At 38.2% G+C, this 19,825-nt stretch overlaps 1 protein-coding gene across 1 annotated transcript in view; it reads left to right on the forward strand.

Annotated features, from left to right (window-relative positions):
- NSMCE2 (NSE2 (MMS21) homolog, SMC5-SMC6 complex SUMO ligase) overlaps nucleotides 1–19,825 on the forward strand; it is a 126,304-nt gene that overhangs the window by 54,895 nt on the left and 51,584 nt on the right. The window contains 1 exon segment of the mRNA XM_058031473.1: nucleotides 5,073–5,226. Within this exon segment, the coding sequence (XP_057887456.1) occupies nucleotides 5,073–5,226 (154 nt within the window).

Raw genomic sequence — 19,825 nt, forward strand, 5'->3', positions numbered from 1 at the left:
CTTGGAACAGTGACAGGATAAAAATATGCAGCTAGAGGACTTCTGTGCTAGAGAGAGAAGAACAAAAAGGCTAAAAAATAACCATGGTGTGTCACATGCTGAACCACTGCAATGCAAAGACCAGTGGAGCATTTCTGTGACAGGCAGAATGCTGTTCTTTTATCACAAGGTTTGCCAAGCAGCCACAAGCTGTTTCAGCCCTCTTTATAGAGAGTGAACCAAATGCACATGTTAATCTGAACTTTCCCTCAGCTAAAGGAGAAGGTAAAAGGATGGCTTTGTGCTCAAAGCACAGAACTGGGATTTATTTATTCTGGGTTCTGCCGCAGTCTCCTTGTGCAACCTTAGGCCAAGTTATTAATCTCCAAATGCCACAGCCTCTCCATTTGTAAAATACACGGTACATGTCACAATGGGTGTTTGAGGCTAAATTCTTTAATGTTTGTGAAGTGTTTTGGGACTGGGCAGGACAATTATTAAATGCTGCAGTGCAGCATGCAGAGTTATGCTAATTAGTCATTTTTAGACACTGATCCCTTGCTGTATGGAGACTAATACCACAAACTGGTCCAATTTTAGTCTATGCTACCTTTGACCTTACTCGTTCTATTGGTCTATTGAGATTGGTCTGGAAAAGAATAATTTATTTTTGACTTGGTGGTTATGGTAATTGATGAAATAAAAATACCTCAGACTGTCCCTTGGAATACCCTGCATCTACTCTTCCCTTTGGCTCTCCAAGCTGGCCTTTCAAAAAGTCTGATTTTTGGAGGCATAGTTTTAACAGTTTAGGCATAAAATAGACACACTCCCAGTGGAAGAATCCCTGAGAGGAAGGTGTATCCTTACAGACAGATATTGGCAGAAGACATGTCATGAAGTGGCTCATTCCATACTGCCTGTCAAGCACAGAAACCGTTTTGCACGTATGGCTCTGACCAGGTGGTGTGCTGTGAGGCCATGAGTAAATGGATCTTTTGATAGTTTAACTACAGCTGTTTTCCTAAACAATTATGTGTTTAGTGTTTGCAAATGTGTTTTCTTATCAGGACTGCTGGTAGATCATGTATGTATATGTATGTTATATATAACACGTCTGTTTTCCTTGTTGCTGACCCCCATGTAAAAACCCATGTGGTTCTTTGCTGCTATGGCACAGCAGATGCCTTTGCTTTTTCTGTTGCTGTAAACAAGATGTTGTGACTGATACTTCTTTCCACCATATGTCCCGAACACTCCCAGTTCATCCTTACATGTAATTTCCAGGATGCTTTGTAGGGTGTGTATGCCTCCACCCCATTTCAAAATTGATGTAGCTCTCAATGGATTGACTAATGGCTGCAAGGTGTTACTTAGCATGCTGGTTTTGGCTGACAGTGCTGCTAAACCAACAGTTTGCTTAACGTGTCTTTCATGGTTCTCATGTGAAGTAACTTATTCTGAGGAACTGAACATGTCAGTGACTTCAGGTCTGCTGGCAAGCATTTATCTGACATGCTGCTGTGAGACCAAGAAGGAGCATGACCCCAGCTTGGTGCCCTGAACACTGATAATTTTGCCTTGTCCCTTTAGCCATACCCTGTGTTTGTATTGCCCTCAGACGTTTTGTTATGCTGATCCCATCATTCCTATATCCATCAGGAATCTGTAGAGTAGGAGTGGGTGGGTGGCAAGAGCTAAAGAAAACTGTAATGAACCTGTAAAGGTGTTGTGCTGATGTAGTGTGTAAGATGTTGTAATTCTGTCCCACTGTGAGGATCCAGGACTGATGGGACATTTTCTTTCATTTGTTTTCCTTTATGTTGTTGTGTAGACCATTCTCAACCCTCTTCTAACCCTCTCTTAGGCATAGGATATGCAGCACCAAAGAGAAATTGCTTGTGCAGAGCAAAATGTATTTGCTTGTTACTATAGTGGGTGGACATGCCTAACCTGTGATGTGTTGACCTTCCAGAAGGTCTACCTGGCATTTCAGTAATAGCATGTGTGTGGTACAGTACTGAGTGTGGTCAGGAATGGTGTCTCTACCAATCATTTTAATGAAAGCAATCATGTGGAAGTGAACAGAAACTGAATTTAAATTGTAAACATGAAAGAAGTTAAACTACAAGAAAGTGCATTCTTTGAGCATCTCTCACATCTGACTCTAGGTTTCTGTATGAGGTGGTTCTCTGAGCCTTTGTCACATGAGCTGCATTGCTGGGCTGTCCCCACAATCTAGTAATGTGTTGCTATTGGGAATTTAGCTGGTGTGAATGACTTTTTTTTTCTCTCGATAGCTGGTGGAATTGTTCATGTTGCCCTTAGCAAATAGCAGGCTATTCTTACTTTAACAGACCTATGGCAGCAAGCTGTGTGATTAGTTGGGTGCTGAGGGAGAGCTTTATGTAAGCATTCTCTTGAGGTTGGTGAGATGTCTTCATGCAAATTTTTGTAGCTCCACAGCGGCACAGACAAAGTTTATTTGTGTGCATACAACCTTAAGACTGTCCTGAGCTAGAAGAGAGACACAAAGGCCATCCTCTAAGCTGTTTAACATCTTCATGGCCCCCCTTTGGGTGCTCACTAACAGATTTATATCTTTCTTACATTGTGGTGCCCAAAACTGCACACAGCACTTGAGGTGAGGTAGCACCAGCACAGAGTGATGTAATGCACCCTCTCAAACATATGTTCTTTTTGGGAGCATAATGCTGTAAGTTACAGTTCCTGCCTTTTTTTCCTGCTCATATGTGTAAAGTCTTTTAATTCTGGAAGTTGGAGTTGAGAACCACTGTTTGAACGCACATTGACTGTGCCCTTCTTTTCACCTCTCAGTCTGAGGGTATGATTGAAGATGTTATGTTGATGCATATCTGCACTCAAATCTTCCATGAGTCAAGAAAAAGATAAAGAGATCCTGATGTAACTCTATCAATGTGTAATGTGGTCCCTGTGGAGAGGAAAAGATTATTGACATTGTCTTTACTGCTAATGGATGCCTGTGATGAATGTCCACATAATTTATTTTACTCTTGGTGTCAGTCTCAGCAACTTAGAAGCACTTCAGGGTTATTTTTAGTATACACAGCTGCATCTTCTATATGTCTACAGTACTTTCATTTGTCATGAGGGCAGATCTTAGTGGTGGGCTATTTGGACTATTCTTGTGTGTGTCTACATGTTACTTTTATGTTAAAGAGAGAATGTTGGTAAAACCAGTGTGATGTTGCAAAAGGAATATGTTTGCACTACATGAGTCCAGATCAAAGCATTCTTTTGTAATGTCTTGCATTTTAAATTAATTTTGATTTAGTAAGCGCCTTTTTGTTCTTGAATACACTTGATAGCCAAGTTTCTTCTCCAGCTGAGTACTGAACAATGCTGGTTGGGGTTGTGATAGGTCTTCTGTTGCAGCAGTGTGCTGTGATGCTGGCACAGGCAAACGATTTGAGTGTGAATGATTGTCCTCACTGCACTGGGCACAGGATGCTCTCTTTTCCTTTGCTCCTTTGGTCAGGTTTCATGGGATGAGAACTCTACATTCCTGCCTGGCTCCTGCAGCAGTCCAAGCATCTCTGATGACATGCTGTTGGTCTTTCATAGTCACTGTGCTCCTTTGGTACCAAAGTCTTACTGAGTCTTTCCCTTTTACAGCTGGATGTTAGGGTAGGTGATCTTTTACCTCCAGGTGCCTTTGAAAACTTCATGCTATCACCTGGCAGTGCATGTTTTTTCTTATTTTTCTTCTTGCCACAACTTGTGTCTGCTGAAAGTAAATGTGCCAAACTGAGTTTGCTCTTGGAAGAAGTAATGGTTCTATGGAGTACTTTGCTTTGCTGAAGCAATAGTAAAGTTTGGCTCTTTTTCATCTTATGTATCTGCTAAGTCCATTTTTAAATTTATTTGACTCCTGAAACAAAATATATTCTGTAGGATTTACAAGGTCTCTGTAAACTTTTAAACCTGTAAATGATTTGATGAAGTGGACTGGTTTTTTTTGGTTTTTTTTTTTTTTTTCTCAGTTGGTTCCTTTTTTCCTGTCTTTCACAACGAATAGTGTCATGGTCTGGTGAAGGGCAGAATTTAGTGTGTGTGGTAGGGGAAGAGTGGCTCAGCAGAAATGGTGCTTACCTCCTTTTTTTTCAGATTGTCATGTTTTGACATGAAGTAGCTTTTTTTCTGGTTCAGAAAATGCTTAGCATTAAGGATTTGACAGATGTCCACCTGCTTTCTGACTTGGTGCTGTTGCTGATCCTCATTGCACAGCACAGTCCCTACCACAGTCCCTGAGCTAGTTCTTATGAAGAACTGTCTAAGTTTTCACTTCACTAGAATTTAATGTTGCCTTGAGAAACAGAGAACTCCAATTATTGATTCTAGGGAGTTCCCAATGTGCTTTTTGCATTCTTAGAATATCTTAATATTGCCTATGTGATGACTTCCCTTTTCTGGGTATTTATTCTTCAGATCATTCCAGATGATCTGTATTTGCTGTAAGTAAGTACTTTTCAAAAAACTGTGTTTTTGCCTGCTTGTGTGGCTTAATACTTCTTGTTCACATAGCACAAATAAATTGAGCTGGTTTCCTTTCACATTAGCTGTACGTTCTTGCTGGTGTTAGCACACTAATCTTGCATGTAGATTATGGGATTCTGTAAACCTGATTCCAAAGTGATGAGATTGGTGGTTTTTGCAAAACTCTTAAAAGTTATTTTGGATTTCTGTTATCTTCTTGCTTTCTAGACAGAGTTATAGACTTTGGTTTCATTCTCGTCAAGTGTTACGCTGGTTCCTATTAACATGTCTACCTTCACCACTCACAGAGATAAATTTGACTACAAGGTTCAATTTTCCCTTTTGCTACTGTGAGAAATACCCAGAAAATGAGTTAAATGACACTGAGAATCTAATATCTACATTTCATGCTTACTTTTGCTGAAATGAGTTACTTGGAGGTTATGGCTTCAGAGCAGGAAGCCTAACTGTAATCAAAAGAAACTGAGATTATGCTAATGAAGTTTTGCTTGATGTCTTCTGCTTTGTATTAAAATGTATCATAATGAATACATTTTATTTCTTCTTCCCTACAGGTAAAACAAGAAAAACCAGAAAATTTACCAGATTTAGAAAACTTGGCGCAAGAAAAATTCCTTGAAATGGAGAGCATGAACAGTGACTCAGATTTACAAAAGAATGAAAAATATATGCATTTTAAGGATCAACTTAAGGAGATGAAGAAACAATGTAAGTCTGAGTTTTTAAACATGATTCTTTGAATGCTAAGCAGTAAAATCTGACTAACTGCCACTTATGGCTCAAACTGATGTGAGTATTCTTAAAAACTTAAAATCTTACTTAAATTGATGTCTGTGTAGAAAAAAAACAGTGTAGTTACCTTGATAGTTTTATTTAGACTCCTACAGCTCCTGCTGTGTTTGAACACAAATATAATGAAAACCACTTTTTTTTTGGTAAGGTGGGCTTTTTCATTTGAAGACCTTTTGCATTTATTTTCTTAACTGATAGGATCTCCTAAAAGGATTAGGTAAGCTGTTTTCATTTGTCACTTAAACAAATTGCTCCTGTTTCACAACATAGGATGTGTTGCAACACTAAGAAGACCTTTGCTTTAATGGTAGAACTGTATTGTTGGAAAATGCTTACTGTACGTGTTCTCAGGTTTACAGCTTCTGTGCACGCACCGTCCAACACTGCAGATTACTAAAATCCATTTTTTCCAAATTCATAGAATTTTTCAAGTATTAGAATTTTAAGTTATTTGTGCTTAAATTACCAGTAAAGTTGAAGAGTAAACAGTTTGGTTATTTATGCAAAACAACAAAATTGTCTACTTTTATTGCCCCACACATATAGCAGTCATTAAAATATTACTCTGATTACTGGTGCTGGGAAAGTTCATGGGCTCTGACACTGTTTGTGTTGCTCTTCCCTAATCATCATGATTATGTTCTGAAATCATATTATTCTGCTTGCTGTCCCTTGACCCCTTGACCCCTGTACCTATCCCCTCCCATCTTACAATTTGATTTCAACATAAACTGGTATCTCGGGAACTTCAGGAGTCATAGATTAATGATTTATACCATTGGAAAATGATATTCTGGGTGCTCTCCTGTAGCTATCCTTGAATTCTGGGTTTTTTTGAAGCCCTATCCAAAACCCAAAGAAACCAGTGGAAAGAATTTTCCCACTGGACTTTGGGTTGCTTCTCTATAGAGATTTATAGGACATGGTTGACAAGGTGAATTTCAGATCTGGTATCTCAAGACTCCTTAGGATTAGAGCTTGAAGGCTTAATATATTTGTTTTCCATCTTTATGCATTTTAGCACTGATCTCTGAGTTTAATAAAGCTCTTGGCACTACTCTCAGAATGAACATACCAAGTTGCAGACCACAAAACAGTGTAATTTTCACTCCCTGCATAACCATAAAATTACTACTGCCCCACCATTATGTTGTAATTTCTAATTTCCAGGTGTTTGTAACTAAGAAGATAAAAATCTTGATAACAGACTTTGGATTTACTTTCTACCTTGTAATTGCCTGAGGAGGGGGTGTATGCTCAAGTGATAGATTCAGTTCAAGCTGTGGGATGAAGTTCTAACTGGCTGACCTGTTGAAAAAAAACCCAAATTAAATAAACACAATAGAAAATATTCTTTAAAAAATGAGGACATCATTCTGCTACTGCTGCCTGAAATCCAGATTTGTCTTATTAAATGCTTCACTTGCAATACCAGCTGAGCTGAAGATTAATAAAATCTTTAAAAGATATTACTAGTTTCCATAAGCTGGTGATTTTCCTTAAAACATCCTATATGTACATATGGTTTTGGTGGGGTCGTTTTGTAAGAAGAAATTAAGATCATCCTGTTAAATTTTCAGCACTCATGCTTAAGCCAAGTTATCTCTGTATTCTTTACCTTCTCCTGTATGAGTTGTGATTTCAAAAGCATGAGTTCTGCAATTCTGGCCTCATCTCAACAGCACAGTATAATGTGTCTGCAGATTTTGGGACACACTTGAAAACTGCTGGATGTGAATTACATGTGTGAATAACTTCATCAACAACTGCTGGTTAATACTTTGTTTTCAAGTATTAGCCTTGCCAGGTGCAACTTATTTCACAATTCCTGGCTTTTTTTGAGAACACATACACTATTGAGGTTCAGTTTTTAGCTTTTTTCTGGAATTTGGTTTTATTGCTCAGTTAGATAAAACATAAAAACTCCTGCCAGGTTTTGTCAGAGGGGCTTTGCTTTCCTGTTTTGTTTTGGTTTTTATTTTTTGTTTGCTTGGTTAATTTTTTTTTGTTCCAATTTTTTCTCTCTCAAAGGAGCAGACAGGGTAGATACTAAAATGATTTGCTTTCTAGGATGAGTTACCATTAATGATTATGTATCTTTTATGCAAAGTTTGACATCTGTATTCTAGAACAGCTGAGCAAGGATATAATATATTCTTGCATTGTTTTACTATTTAGAAATTACCTGAGATTTGACAGAAAAAACTTTCTCAACGCAGTTTTTAGGTATGGTGCGGTGTGAAGCAGTTAAATACAACTTTTACTAACAGAAAATTAAGGTAATATATTTTCTCTATATTTTTCTCTGCCACCATGATGAAAGGAAGGTGCAGGGTTGTTCCCTGTCCCCTGACAGGTGACAGGCAGTGCCACAGGTTGCTCTAATTCTCCTGGAGGAGAATGGTGCCCTGTCACCTTCCGCTTGTCTTCCCTTGGCAGTTCTGTGGGAAGGAGACCTTCTTAGCTTTGAACTTCAGCAGCAGCCAGGGTGCAGAAATGAAATTGGGCAAGTACATCTCTGTGGCAGTAAGGATGAGATCATGCCTCAGAGCAGTTTCTGTTCTGCTCATCGTTCAGACAGTTTTCAGACATTTTCTCTCAATGTGTGAGCCTTTATTATGCAGCTACTTTAGCTGGGGTTTGTGAAGTGATGAAAAATCTTCACCTCTGATATGTGTCAAAACACTGTCAGACAGGTTTTATGTGAACAGCAAGTGATTTTTCTGAAGTCTGTTTTCAGAACTATCTTAGTTTCCTAAATTCCCACTTCTTATTTTTAATGGAAAACAGTTTCATTTTTCTACTCAAACCTTCTTAGACTGTAAGCAGTAAGAAAGAGTGTTGTTTTATTTTTCCTTTTTTTAACTATTTCTTGTACCCCCAAGTGGCTACATTGTTTTTTCCAAATAACTGAGTACTTGGAGGAGTATTCACTAAATTTGGTAATACCAGAAAGTTCAAAATGACTGCGTGTGTGGTAAAGAATATTTTTTGTGTCCTTAATACTACATGACTGGTGCTGTCCTTAGACATAAGGGTCCCAGATCTGCAAAGTGCTTAGTGATCTCCTTTTGATTATGTGAAATGCTTAAGCAAGTTGCATAAATTAAATTTTATGAGTAGATCCTTTGAAATGAGTGAGATTGCTGGCATGTTTCGCTTCCTTATTGGAGCATGACCACAGTACAGAGCCTTGCAGGAGTGAGCCCATAGGAACGAAACCATGCAGGAATTGTAACTTTGTATTTTCTGTCTTCTGTAAGTTTAAAATCCCACCTTCTGTTTGAACTTGTATTACTAAGTCTTTTTATTTCGTGCCAGAATATATATATATACAAATATTTATACACATACATATACACATATCAAAGGCACTTATCTTCTGGCAGAAAGTATGAGAAATTTTGTCTTCACAGAATGAAATTAAGAGCTGTCTTTATTCTCCATGCATCTGTTTAAATGTTTGATACTCTGTGTGGAGAGCTAATCAGAAGGTATAATCTCTGCTCCTGTGACCCTAGCTGCCACTAGTGTATTTGCTGAAGGTTATTTAGTGTCACGTTTGGTGCACAAAGGATGACAGATTTCATAGCCCTTTTGTAGCAGCTGATAACGTGCACTTTGGAATCCTTGATAACTGCAGGTTCTGCAAACACACAACAGATGCATGCTTCAGTAGTGATTTTGTGGAAAATGATAAGATTTGAGTGAATGACAATATTGCTGGTTTTGCCAAACAGTTTGTGAATGACAATATTTATTGCTGGTTATGCCAAACAGTTTAAGGACTGAGGACTGGATTTGGGATTTGGCAAATGCAGGAAAGTTTGGTGTTTTGTTGTGTTTTTTTTTTTTTTTTTTGTTTTTTTTTTTTTTTTTTAAATGGGGGACAAATAGTAGTTTAGACAAGTTTTTGTCACAGGAAACCAGTCACTGTAATGTAGTTTGGAAAGTAGCTACACTGCAGTTGTAAGGATCTTTCTTGCATTCTCCATTGAAGAAAAAAAAAATCTCTGAGTCTTTAAAAGGAAAAAGTATGTATCATTTTGCTAGTATGGATTTATAGTCATTATCAATAAGCAAATATTTTGAAAGGAGAAGATTTTAAATTTAATTCAAGTAGATGCCATATGCCCTGTTGATACATGTATTTTAAGTTATGCATATGCTGAGAAATAATGGTGTGAAAAAATGTTTTTTTAGATACAGTTTGGGATAGAAAAAATGTCACTATGAAAGAAATTATCTTTAAATTTTTAAAACAGTCTATCACAGATTCCAGCAAAGACTAAGGTCTTTGATTTGCTTTTAGCAGTATAAGAAAACAAGCTGCAGCAAGATACTGTGTATTACACTGCTTGATGAGTTTCGTCCAATTAATCCTCACAACATCACATTGAGGTAGGCAAGTTAATTTTACCTCTTGCCACAGAGCAGTGGTGAAATTTGAGGGAATATTTGATATTGCTTGTATGGGCTCACATAACTGATTTGCAGATCTGGGTTTCTCTTCAGCTGTAGTTTACTTTTTAGTTAGCCTATTTTTGTCCCTATACTTTGCTCTGATGGCAGAGAATCAGCTGAAAAGTAATGTTAGTGTATTTTTCCTTATATTTTCAATGTAAAAAATATTTTTAAATCCCCTTACTGACTAATTATGAGAAAACAACTTCAGCACAAGAGTTGAAAATTCCAGCTGAAAGTGGGATTGGTGTTATGACAGTTCAGTGATGTGTGTGGGATATGCGCTTTTCATTTACGTAAAATCCCTTACAGACAGCGCCTTGGCTAGTAAAGAAATGAAAGAGGATCCAGCACTTGAGAAGGTCATTTGAAGTTTAGGAGTCTTTGGTTTAGGTCTTTGCTTTGTTACCTTCTTGTTGTCTTAGATCAAGTCATTTAGTTTCAGAACAGATCACTGGGAGTCAGGTCCCTTACAACTTTGTGGGTCTGGACCTTACACCCCAGTCTGGAATTCAGTTCTGGGAGTATTGTGTTTGTGGACTGTGCAAGAAGAGACCTGGCCTGGCTCATATCCTGCTGCTCTGGGCTGGTGGCTTGTGGAGCAAAGCAGCCATGTCCAACTGAGTGCAAAACATTCAATTGCCCCACTTCTCTAGTGGTACTAAAGCATCATTTTTATGTTTTTGTGATTTTTTGAGTTCAAAGAACTGTAGATAGTAACCTAAGTGTGTTTTAGTGTGCCAGAGTAATGTTTTCATGGCATGATGCTGAGGGGGAAAACTGCAGCCCCAGAGGAGTAAAGCAAGTATGTCAAGAGGCATTTGTGTGAGTGAGAGCTGCCTTGTGGGTAGGGCATAAGGATTGTCCTGAGAAGAGAAACTTGGCATCGCTTTTCCTTTTGGGACTGTCCTGTCTGGGTATTTCCTGGAAAGAACTAGTTGATTTGCTCAGGAGTGAGCAAGCCCACTTGTAGTTTGAAGGATTAAGAGATGAGGGCCTGATCATGGAATGAGTCAAAGCTACTCTGTTTCACAGTTTTTGGAAAGATCAGCTAGAGAAATAAACTAGATAAATGGGATGCTCACATAATATAGCAATGGGACCTGTAATGGTGCCCAAGAACAATATCCAGAGTGCAAAATTACCATTACAGCTACTATCCTTGCTAATTTGTGAAGACCAGAATGAATGAAACCATCAGAAGTTTCCTTCTGCAATCTGGTTGACTTTTCCAGGGTAAAAATTAGTGATTTTTTTTTTTCCTGAAAATGCAGAAGCTTGCATTAACAAGAACTGTGTTAGTGGATTAATGAAGAACATCAATTGCCAATAGACCTGGTGAGGGTTTCTTTGATGAAATGATTGCCTTTCTAATGCAATTGACGGAAATAAGAAGTTTCTTGCTTTGACATTTAGAGCTCTGACATGTAATTCACAGTTAAAATGAAAGAGGAATCAACCCACCCCCTCCAACAACTCTTCTCCATTTTGAGTAACCTGGAGTATAAGAGACCTGAGTTTCAGTCTTGGTGATTTAAAATCAGAATTTGACTGACACTGGGCCTAGTAAGTGATTGACCTGTAACTCTGGAATCAGTCTCCCTCTCTCTCTGTCCACAGTGTATTTAACTATATATCAAAATGGCAACAACTGCGGAAGGAAATACTGAGAGACACTGACTTTTTAGTCCTATAGTAAAGCACTCAGCTCAGGGAGGACATATCTAAATCAGAAACAGCATCTGATGTAGGTCTTTCCTGTTATAAATATCTACCCTTCTAATCAGCAGATGCTTAAGGGTAAGATCTTCTTATCTCTTTCTATGCCTGCCATCTAATCTATACATATATTTTTTAAAGAGCTATATTTGATTCCATTGCAAAAGTCTTTTCAGGATGTAATTCTTGGTTTTATATCAGCCTGGCTTTCAGGTCAGCACTGAGTCTATAAAATTTAGAAAGGAAGTAAAGTGTTACATGGAAATAATTTTTTATTGTTATTATACACTTAGGGATAATACTTAGGTTAATTTATTGTTACTGCTATGGGATAATTCTCTCTTAACTGAGCACATTGATGGTTACCAGCATGGCATTTTTACTGTTCATATGAATATATAGGTCAGGAAGGGAGCTTGTAGATACTGCTTCTATTCCCTTGATGTTGCATTTAATCACAATATCTAATAAAATGTCATCTTGAAATATATTAATTTTTTCTTTGTTGCTTCTCTTGGAAGGATGATAAAAAACCTTAGAACTTTGCTCAGATGGTGAGAAATTTTCAAGCAAAATAAGTCTGTGGCCAAGTTTTTGCTCATTGTTCTTGTTCCAGCACTGTACTCTGGCTTATAGAGATGCTCTCCCTCAATGGAGTTTAGTTTGATTCAGTCAGTTCCTGTCTCTCTTGACTCTATGGTAATCCAGTTATGCAACATGGAAACTTATAAAATCTCATGTTTTGTGACCATGCTTGAACTCATCAGAAATATTTTATAAATTTCAGATGAGTGAGAAGCATGGGGATAGGTACTAAACCTTGACTGTATCTAAATTTCAGAAATGTTAAATAGATGTGTTATACCCAATGGGAATACCCAATTGCCTTCTGGTAATAAATCACCAGTGATTTCACTTAGAGTTTTCATTCACTTCTTTCCTGGTGTAGTAATACATACTCTTTGGGAAATCTGAGCAGTGAAAATACAAGGAGTGCCTCTGTCAGCTAAGTACAGTTTTACTTGCCATTACATCTGTTGCCCACTATTCAGAAAGGTTTAAAAGTCAGATGATACAGGTATTCCAATCCTTTGCCATGAGCTTACAGTTTAAATTTTAAGTGGGATCACAAGAAAAGAGGTGAAGAGCAGTCCAAGGAGAAAAAAAAATCAAAGAAAGAAGAAAGGGAAAACATCTCAGTATTAAAATTTTTAAATGAGATGCTCTCATTTTGAAGTTAATATATTGAGGAGGAAGGAGAAAAATAAGGCTTAGTGGAGCTTTAAAATTAGAGAACTTTTTTTTATTTACTCATTTTTTTCCTGTTACTTGAATATTTAAGTGGAGGGATAGGAGGTTTTTTCACTCTTTCTATATGTTAATTTCAGTCATTTGTATGGTGGGATTTTGTGCCATCAGTATGCACAAGGATCAGTGGAAATTCTAATTCAAGTAGAACTCTACTACTCCAAGTAATGCCTTTGTATTGACTGCTGAGACAAAACACATTTGAGGAGAAACAGGCAAGTAGTTCTGAGATAATGCTGACTAAATAATCCATCAGTGCATATCACATTGCAGGGTAACTTCAGAGTATCCAGTTCAGAGAAAGTAAAACTCTTGGTATTTTTATGGGTCCTGAAACTATTTGCCATGTGGCTCTTTGGTGTGTCCTTCAGAAGTGTGGCAGGTTGAGGTAGACCTTGCTTTGTTAAGTGCCAGTGTAGGTCTGAAATCAGTGGAATTTTGCTTTTCCCTGATCTATACTTGCAACATATAATAACATACAAAATAGTAGTGTACAGCAAGATTAATAAACATATCAGATGTTCATGTGCATTGGCTGCTTACTGTAATTTTTGATATCCATATAATTTCATTTCCCTCTTAAAGTAGAGTCTGGTTTCTTTCCAACTTAAATTTTATGCCATTAATATACTGGAGATCATCTTCACACTCCCCCAAATCTGTTAGATGTTGAGCTGAAATGGAGGAATAAAGCTAGGGAAGCACTAAAGGACTGCAACACCCATCTTTTAGGTCTGTGGACCTCATGCTGGAGCCTTGAGTTATGTGTCTTGGCTCCCAGGAGGAGAGCTAGGCACACCTGCTTGAACAGCTTTGTTCAGTGACAAATCTGTTTGTCAGCACAGAGTGCTTTACATCTGTATGTCAATCACGGTATTGCATAAGTTGACTAAAAATGTGCCAACTTTAAAGTAACACAAAGGTAATGAATCTCTTTTACTGTGACTCTGTGCTTGTATTATGTAGCTGGAGAGGAAATGGACCATGGCTCTAATCTGTAGATTTAGAATTTCAGGCTTTCAAAAGATTACTGATGTTATCGGGGAGCTGAAGTGCTAATTCTGTGTACTGTTTCTCAGGGGTAACCTAAGAGATGTTGCTTTCAATCTCCATTAGCACAAAGTCAGAGAAATCAAACACCTTTGTTGGCATTAACACTTAAACAGGCTTGGAGCATTCAGCTATTTTGTCACAACTGAGGAGTGGTTTAAGTTGTCACCTTTCAGCAGTTATTAGCTCTGATTTCAGACATAGCATCTGACTTTACAAGTGTGGATAGGTTTATCGTGTCATATCATCTGAAATGTGGATGTAGATTTGTGTTACCAGACTTGCAGTGAATGATTTTAGGATTAAAGACAAGTTGCTTAACAGGTATTCCAACAGGCACTAAAAATACCTGAGGGAGAGAAGCAGTTAATGGAGTGAGGGTGAGAGTGCTTTTGGTTTATACCATAGCCTTGTGACTGCAGCAGTTTCCCAGGAAGCAAAGCCAATAAATTCACAAATAAGCACCTAAAAAAGCCCTTAAGAGGAAGATGACATGTTTGACTCCTCTCTGGATCCTCCCCTGACTGCATTACTGGAGACTGGACGATACCAGGAAAACATTGCTGTTGGCTTTCCCTGCCTCATGCCCTCTGTTGCAATTTTCATTACTCATCATCAGAGGCTGCTGGATGGGATGGAGGTTACATCTGACGTCTGACATAATTGCTCATAGGCTTTCCAGCAACCCCTTGGCTGCAGGCAGGTGTGCAGAGGGCACTCTCCAGTCCTTCAGTTGTAGCAAAATGCCACCATAGCATTGGAAGTGGAAGGGGGCTGGGGAGGACTGGAAGAGAATGAATGACTTTGTACTCCAGTGATTAACTTGCAGCCAAGATATGGAAAGAAATCTGGGTTCTGTACATCTCCATCATCACCTTCTCTGCTTCCACCTGAATGGAGCTGTGCCTCCTTTCAAGAGCCACAGCTTGCAGGACAGTTAATGTATTCTTAGATCTTCAGGCTGGGGCAGCTCTGGACAAATACAGAACTCAAATCTTCAGATCCCTGGAGAACCTGGGAGAGACTTACTGGAGATAGATACCTTCAGGGTTAAGAGGCCATGGAACAGATTTTTTCATCATTTTGGACTTCAGTAGTTTGCTTCTGTTCTCTGGATCTGGCCCACCCTCTCGCTTCCTATTTGGAAGTTGAAGGGTCAGTTTGAGACTTGGTAAAATCAAAAGAGGTTTTTGCAGGAAGACTGTTCATCAAGATCTATCTGAACTCCCAGTATAAACTAAGTGGCTAGTTTGTAGTCAGATAGGAAAACATGCAGAAGAACAGTCCTTGCTTATTGCAGCATGGAAGACTTCATGCAGAAAAGCTAAAGAGTTTCCTTCGAGGGAAAAAATGTAAAAGCTTTCTGATTGCTTTATCAGCTTCTACAATAAAAATAGTAATTACTGCTATTTAAGACTAATGAATAAATCACTGTATTAAAATGGGAACAAAAAAGTTTAACTAGCAATCACATGTAGTCATTTGGCAGCTCTGTTATTAGTGTGGGCAAAGTAAGCTATTCACCTAACCTTTGCTGCAGCATCCAGTGCTCTGGGTTTTTTGTGGGTCTTTTTTTTTCCCTACAGTGCAGATTGACTTCTTCTTTTCTGATCCTCAGAAGAGTTTTGTTTGATGTCTATATCTGTTTTGTCATATGTCTACATTAGTTGGGCTCATATTCCAGAATTCCACAAATACCTGCTCACCTAAGATGACTGGCTGTGTAGACTGCTGCACTGAAATCATGCCTGCATATGGGTTTTGTCATATCACAGCTATGTCATGAAAAGATACTTTCCAGCTCTGTCATGCTCTGTCATCACCACTTCTCTCATTTTACCCAACTGTTCCCCAGCCTCAATCAACGTCCTTCCTCCTTTTTCTGGAGCTGCTTTCCCTTTTCAGGTGATGCCACAACCTCCTGCCTCCCTTCAGTCCTCCTGTTTGGCTTTAGCTTTGCCAGCTCCTTCTTAGAAGTGTCACAGAACATTTTACCCATGATGGATGTACTTAGATTCACTAGTGAGGCCTTCCTGCCAGTCTTGTTGTGTCATGAAGAAAATACTTCATTATCATGCTTCCAGCTCAGCACAAGCTTGTACACCGCACAAACTGTAATTTAGAGGAAAGTAGTGGCTATTGACCACTAACACAACAGTGGTGTGCTAGCTATGGCTTTACATTTTTGTTAGAGTTGGAAAAACTAGTAGCTTTGTGAGTCATGAAAGCCAGTGTAGCAAAATTCAGTTGTAAATGAAAGAGGAACATTTCCATATTCTTAATTTGGCTTAATTCCTGTGCCTAATGGCTGTGTATATACCATAAACATTGTGAAGGAGCAACCATGGAAACACTTGTTTTCTTGCATTGCTAAATTTACTCAGGGTTGAATATTAACACAGCGCCTGGCATCACTTTAAAAGCAAAAATAGCTAAAGCGTGACTCACTATGAGTCATTTACTGCTAGTCCTGCTGTACTGCCTAGAGCTTGACATTGAACAAGTTGGCAGCCTGCATTGCTGCATTTTTTTCTAGGAACTTTGAACACATTTCATTCTTGTGAATTCTCTTGTGCAACAATATTGAACACAGCAATGTGTTTATTTTTCTTCCAAAGTCGAATTAATCAGAAAACGGTGAAACAAAGAGTATTTTTCTTGGAGATTCTGGAAGAGATGGATTCAGAGAATTATTTTTTAGCTGCAATAATGAAATCATTGCAAGGATGTTAAAAGTTAATTACATTTTATTCTGGTTATGTAAGACATTTTATATATATTAAAATACCTTTATTGTTGTTATTGATCTGCATTGTCGGCAAAGGTATATGTAGAATCAGAAAGCCAAGCCTGTAGGCTGAGAATGTGTTCTCTTGAATTGGCAAGGATTTTGTGGTGGGAGGGCAGACAGCTCTGAAGGGGCAGACAAAATGAGGCAACTGCGTTCCTATTGGCCTCCGTGTGTAAAAGGCACACCCTAAATATGGTGCTGGGGATCTGACAGTGAGCAGCCTGTTGGCTGGCTGTGGGAATGCCTGGAAAGATCAGCTGATTCCAGTCAGATGGGAAGGGGTAATGAGAGAGGGCTGAAACCAAAAGCAACTTGCTGAAGTCACCATGTGATGAAATCCTGAAATGGCAGAGCCAAATATCACTTTCATTCTGCTAAAATTTTGTTCCACCTAAATGTTATTTCTAACTAAAAGCCACTTCTTAGAACAGTAGATAAGGAAATTCTTTAATATTTTCCTTTTTTTTTCTACTTAAAAATATTGCTGTGATAATTGAAGAAAAATCTTATGCTACTAGTGTGCAACCTTCTGCATGTGATCAGAAGAGGTACCAAAAATAAAAAGAAAATATTCATAATGTAAGTTCACCTACAATTGTAAAAACCCACACCCCTTGGTATGGAGAAGAAGCTTCCTATGTATCTCTTCCTTTAAACTGCAGATTATGGAAATAGAGACTGTAAATTACATTCATCTGTACATTTAATAATATGTGCTGTGCAGGATCTTTGTAAGCTAAAGCATTTTCTCTGTCTAATCTCTTAGAACATCAACTTCAAAAATTTCTCTTGAAGTGGTTTCCCTATTAAAAAATCTCATTATGATGACTCAAGAGAGAAATAAGAATGATTAATTAAGCTTAACAGTGACATCCTAAGCATTGTCCTGATATGCACTCTTCTGTCTCATTTCAACATGAATCTGTGATCACTGCACTGAAGACTTCTCTTTAAAATTTAAAATTGTTCAGGAAATTTAACTAAATAAGTTTAAAGTGTTTTTTCTTTGTTTTCCTGACTAACAATCATACTAAAAATGATACCATGTTATTTTCCCTAAACCTAGAACAAAAAAAGATTGTGTTATATCAAACAGTATAAAGTGGAAAAGGATTTTGGTTTATTTTTGTGTTAACTCTTTGACAGTGACCCCCAAATCCCTGTTATTAAAATGTTTTCAGTAATTACTCATGGTATATGCTCTTTAGCAATCTCTTCATAGCTACTGAATAGGCTGTGCCTCAGCCCCACCTCCAGGCATCTTAGGCAGAATATAGACATGAGAATATATGATAGGAGTAAGACTGTGCCTTTTAAAAGACAGCTTTGTGTAGGAGGTTTTTCTGCTCAGAGGATCATCAGGAGGATTGGAGCTGCCTAAGGCATGATATCTCTTGGGCATCTCTGTACACGCCGTGTAAGTAATGTCTCTATTAAGCTATAGCAAATTATTCCCCTCCCTGTGCAGTGTTCCATGTACACGTTCACACACTGACAGAGCAAAGCAGTCTCTAGGACATCAAAAGACCATGTGCTGAGTTCTAGATTGACACATGGAAGCAGAGTCTAGAACTTAATGAGAACTTTATTACAAAGTACTCACTTGTTTTTCCCACACATGCATATGAAATACTCTGTTGAAGTGAAACCAACATCCTGTTACGTGTGCATCTAAAAATGACAGGTGAGAACTCTCAGTTCTCAGATCACTTGCTGTTCCAGTTATGAATCCAAGATGATTTTCTTTAATATTTTCACATGATGGAGCAAACAGAACACATTATAGGAAGCTGTAAATCATGCAGAGTGCTGAGAGAATTCATACCCTCTTAACCACTGCAGGCTGTGAGGATGAAGATCTTGCTGCTTTCTTTCCCTGAGTCTTGAAGTGTGCTTGAGGTGCAGTATTGGCACCATGGTGTCTGTGAGTTGTCAACAGAAAAGTGACAGGAGTTTTGGACTAACAAATTAGGTTCTGTAGATATATCCAGGTCCTGCACTGCTTTCAGCAGCAGAGTAGAGGCTTTTTACCCCCACCCTTCAAATTGATGTTATCAGGTACTACATCTAACCTGAGGAACTCTTTCATATGTAATGAATGGATAGGATGCTGAGGCTGTAATTCCTTATTCCCATGGAGTTATGAATAATATAGTTATTACTAAACAAATTTGCCATTAAATTACTTGCACAGCATGAGCTACAGATGGCCAGAAAAAAACTTCTTTGTCTGTTGCACCATTTTTATGTGACTGTGCCCTATTAGAACCAACCTTTCTGACTAAGGTTGTCCTGTGAGCCTTTAATCTTAAAAATAGCCCTTTTTTGCTGCAGTTTGTCTGAGGTTGATTCACAAGCATAGTCATACAGGATCCAGTGGCATCACTGAACTGTTAATCACTGTCACCTTTTGTAAAGAGTCTGAATGTTAAAATGCTCATTTCTAAACAGCTGCCAAGTGCTTTCCTTTTTCAAAAGCCATTAGTCTAGCAGATTTCATTGCCTCTGTTTTTGGTTCCTTGCACACTTAAAACCTATGGCAAGCATTTTATACTTCTTGTAGCAGGTGTGTCTGTGATGTGTTAGTGGACAAATTTGCCCTGAGATTAACTTCAGATCAAATGACAAACAGATGTTTGCAAATGAAGAGATCTTCCAAGTCATGAGAGTCCTTCGTCAAGTCACCAAAGGTGATGGGAGTGAAGATAAAGGTTTTTAACTAAACAAGTTAAAAACTCCTCCTTTAAGACATAACTAGCTTGTGTATTTCAGATCAATTGTGCTGTTTGAGGAAATTAAGATACTGAAGGTTAACTTGCTGCATCAACACTACATATTGCAAAGCTAATTTCCTAAATCCACATTTAGCAATCTGGATTTTCCTAAATTCACATTTAGGAATAAGTCTGGAGCCATATTTTTAGTTTATATATGAACTTGGAGTATCTCTGGTTCCCTCACTGAGAAATTTGATTAACATCTTTATTATGTGTTCCTCTGTAGGATGGGGAAGGTCTGCACCTCAGGATGAATGTCTACAGACATGTGCAGACATATTGAGTTCCTCTGCCTGCCTTGTCTCTACATCTAGTCAAGCCAGTGCCATGCAAATGTGGCTATACAAATTCTGAATCAGCACTAGTCTCCATCAGTTTAACCAAGGGAATGGGCAGAGGAGCTCTG

This window comes from Melospiza georgiana, chromosome 1 (assembly GCF_028018845.1).
Source record: "Melospiza georgiana isolate bMelGeo1 chromosome 1, bMelGeo1.pri, whole genome shotgun sequence".
In the NCBI taxonomy this organism is placed as follows: domain Eukaryota; kingdom Metazoa; phylum Chordata; class Aves; order Passeriformes; family Passerellidae; genus Melospiza; species Melospiza georgiana.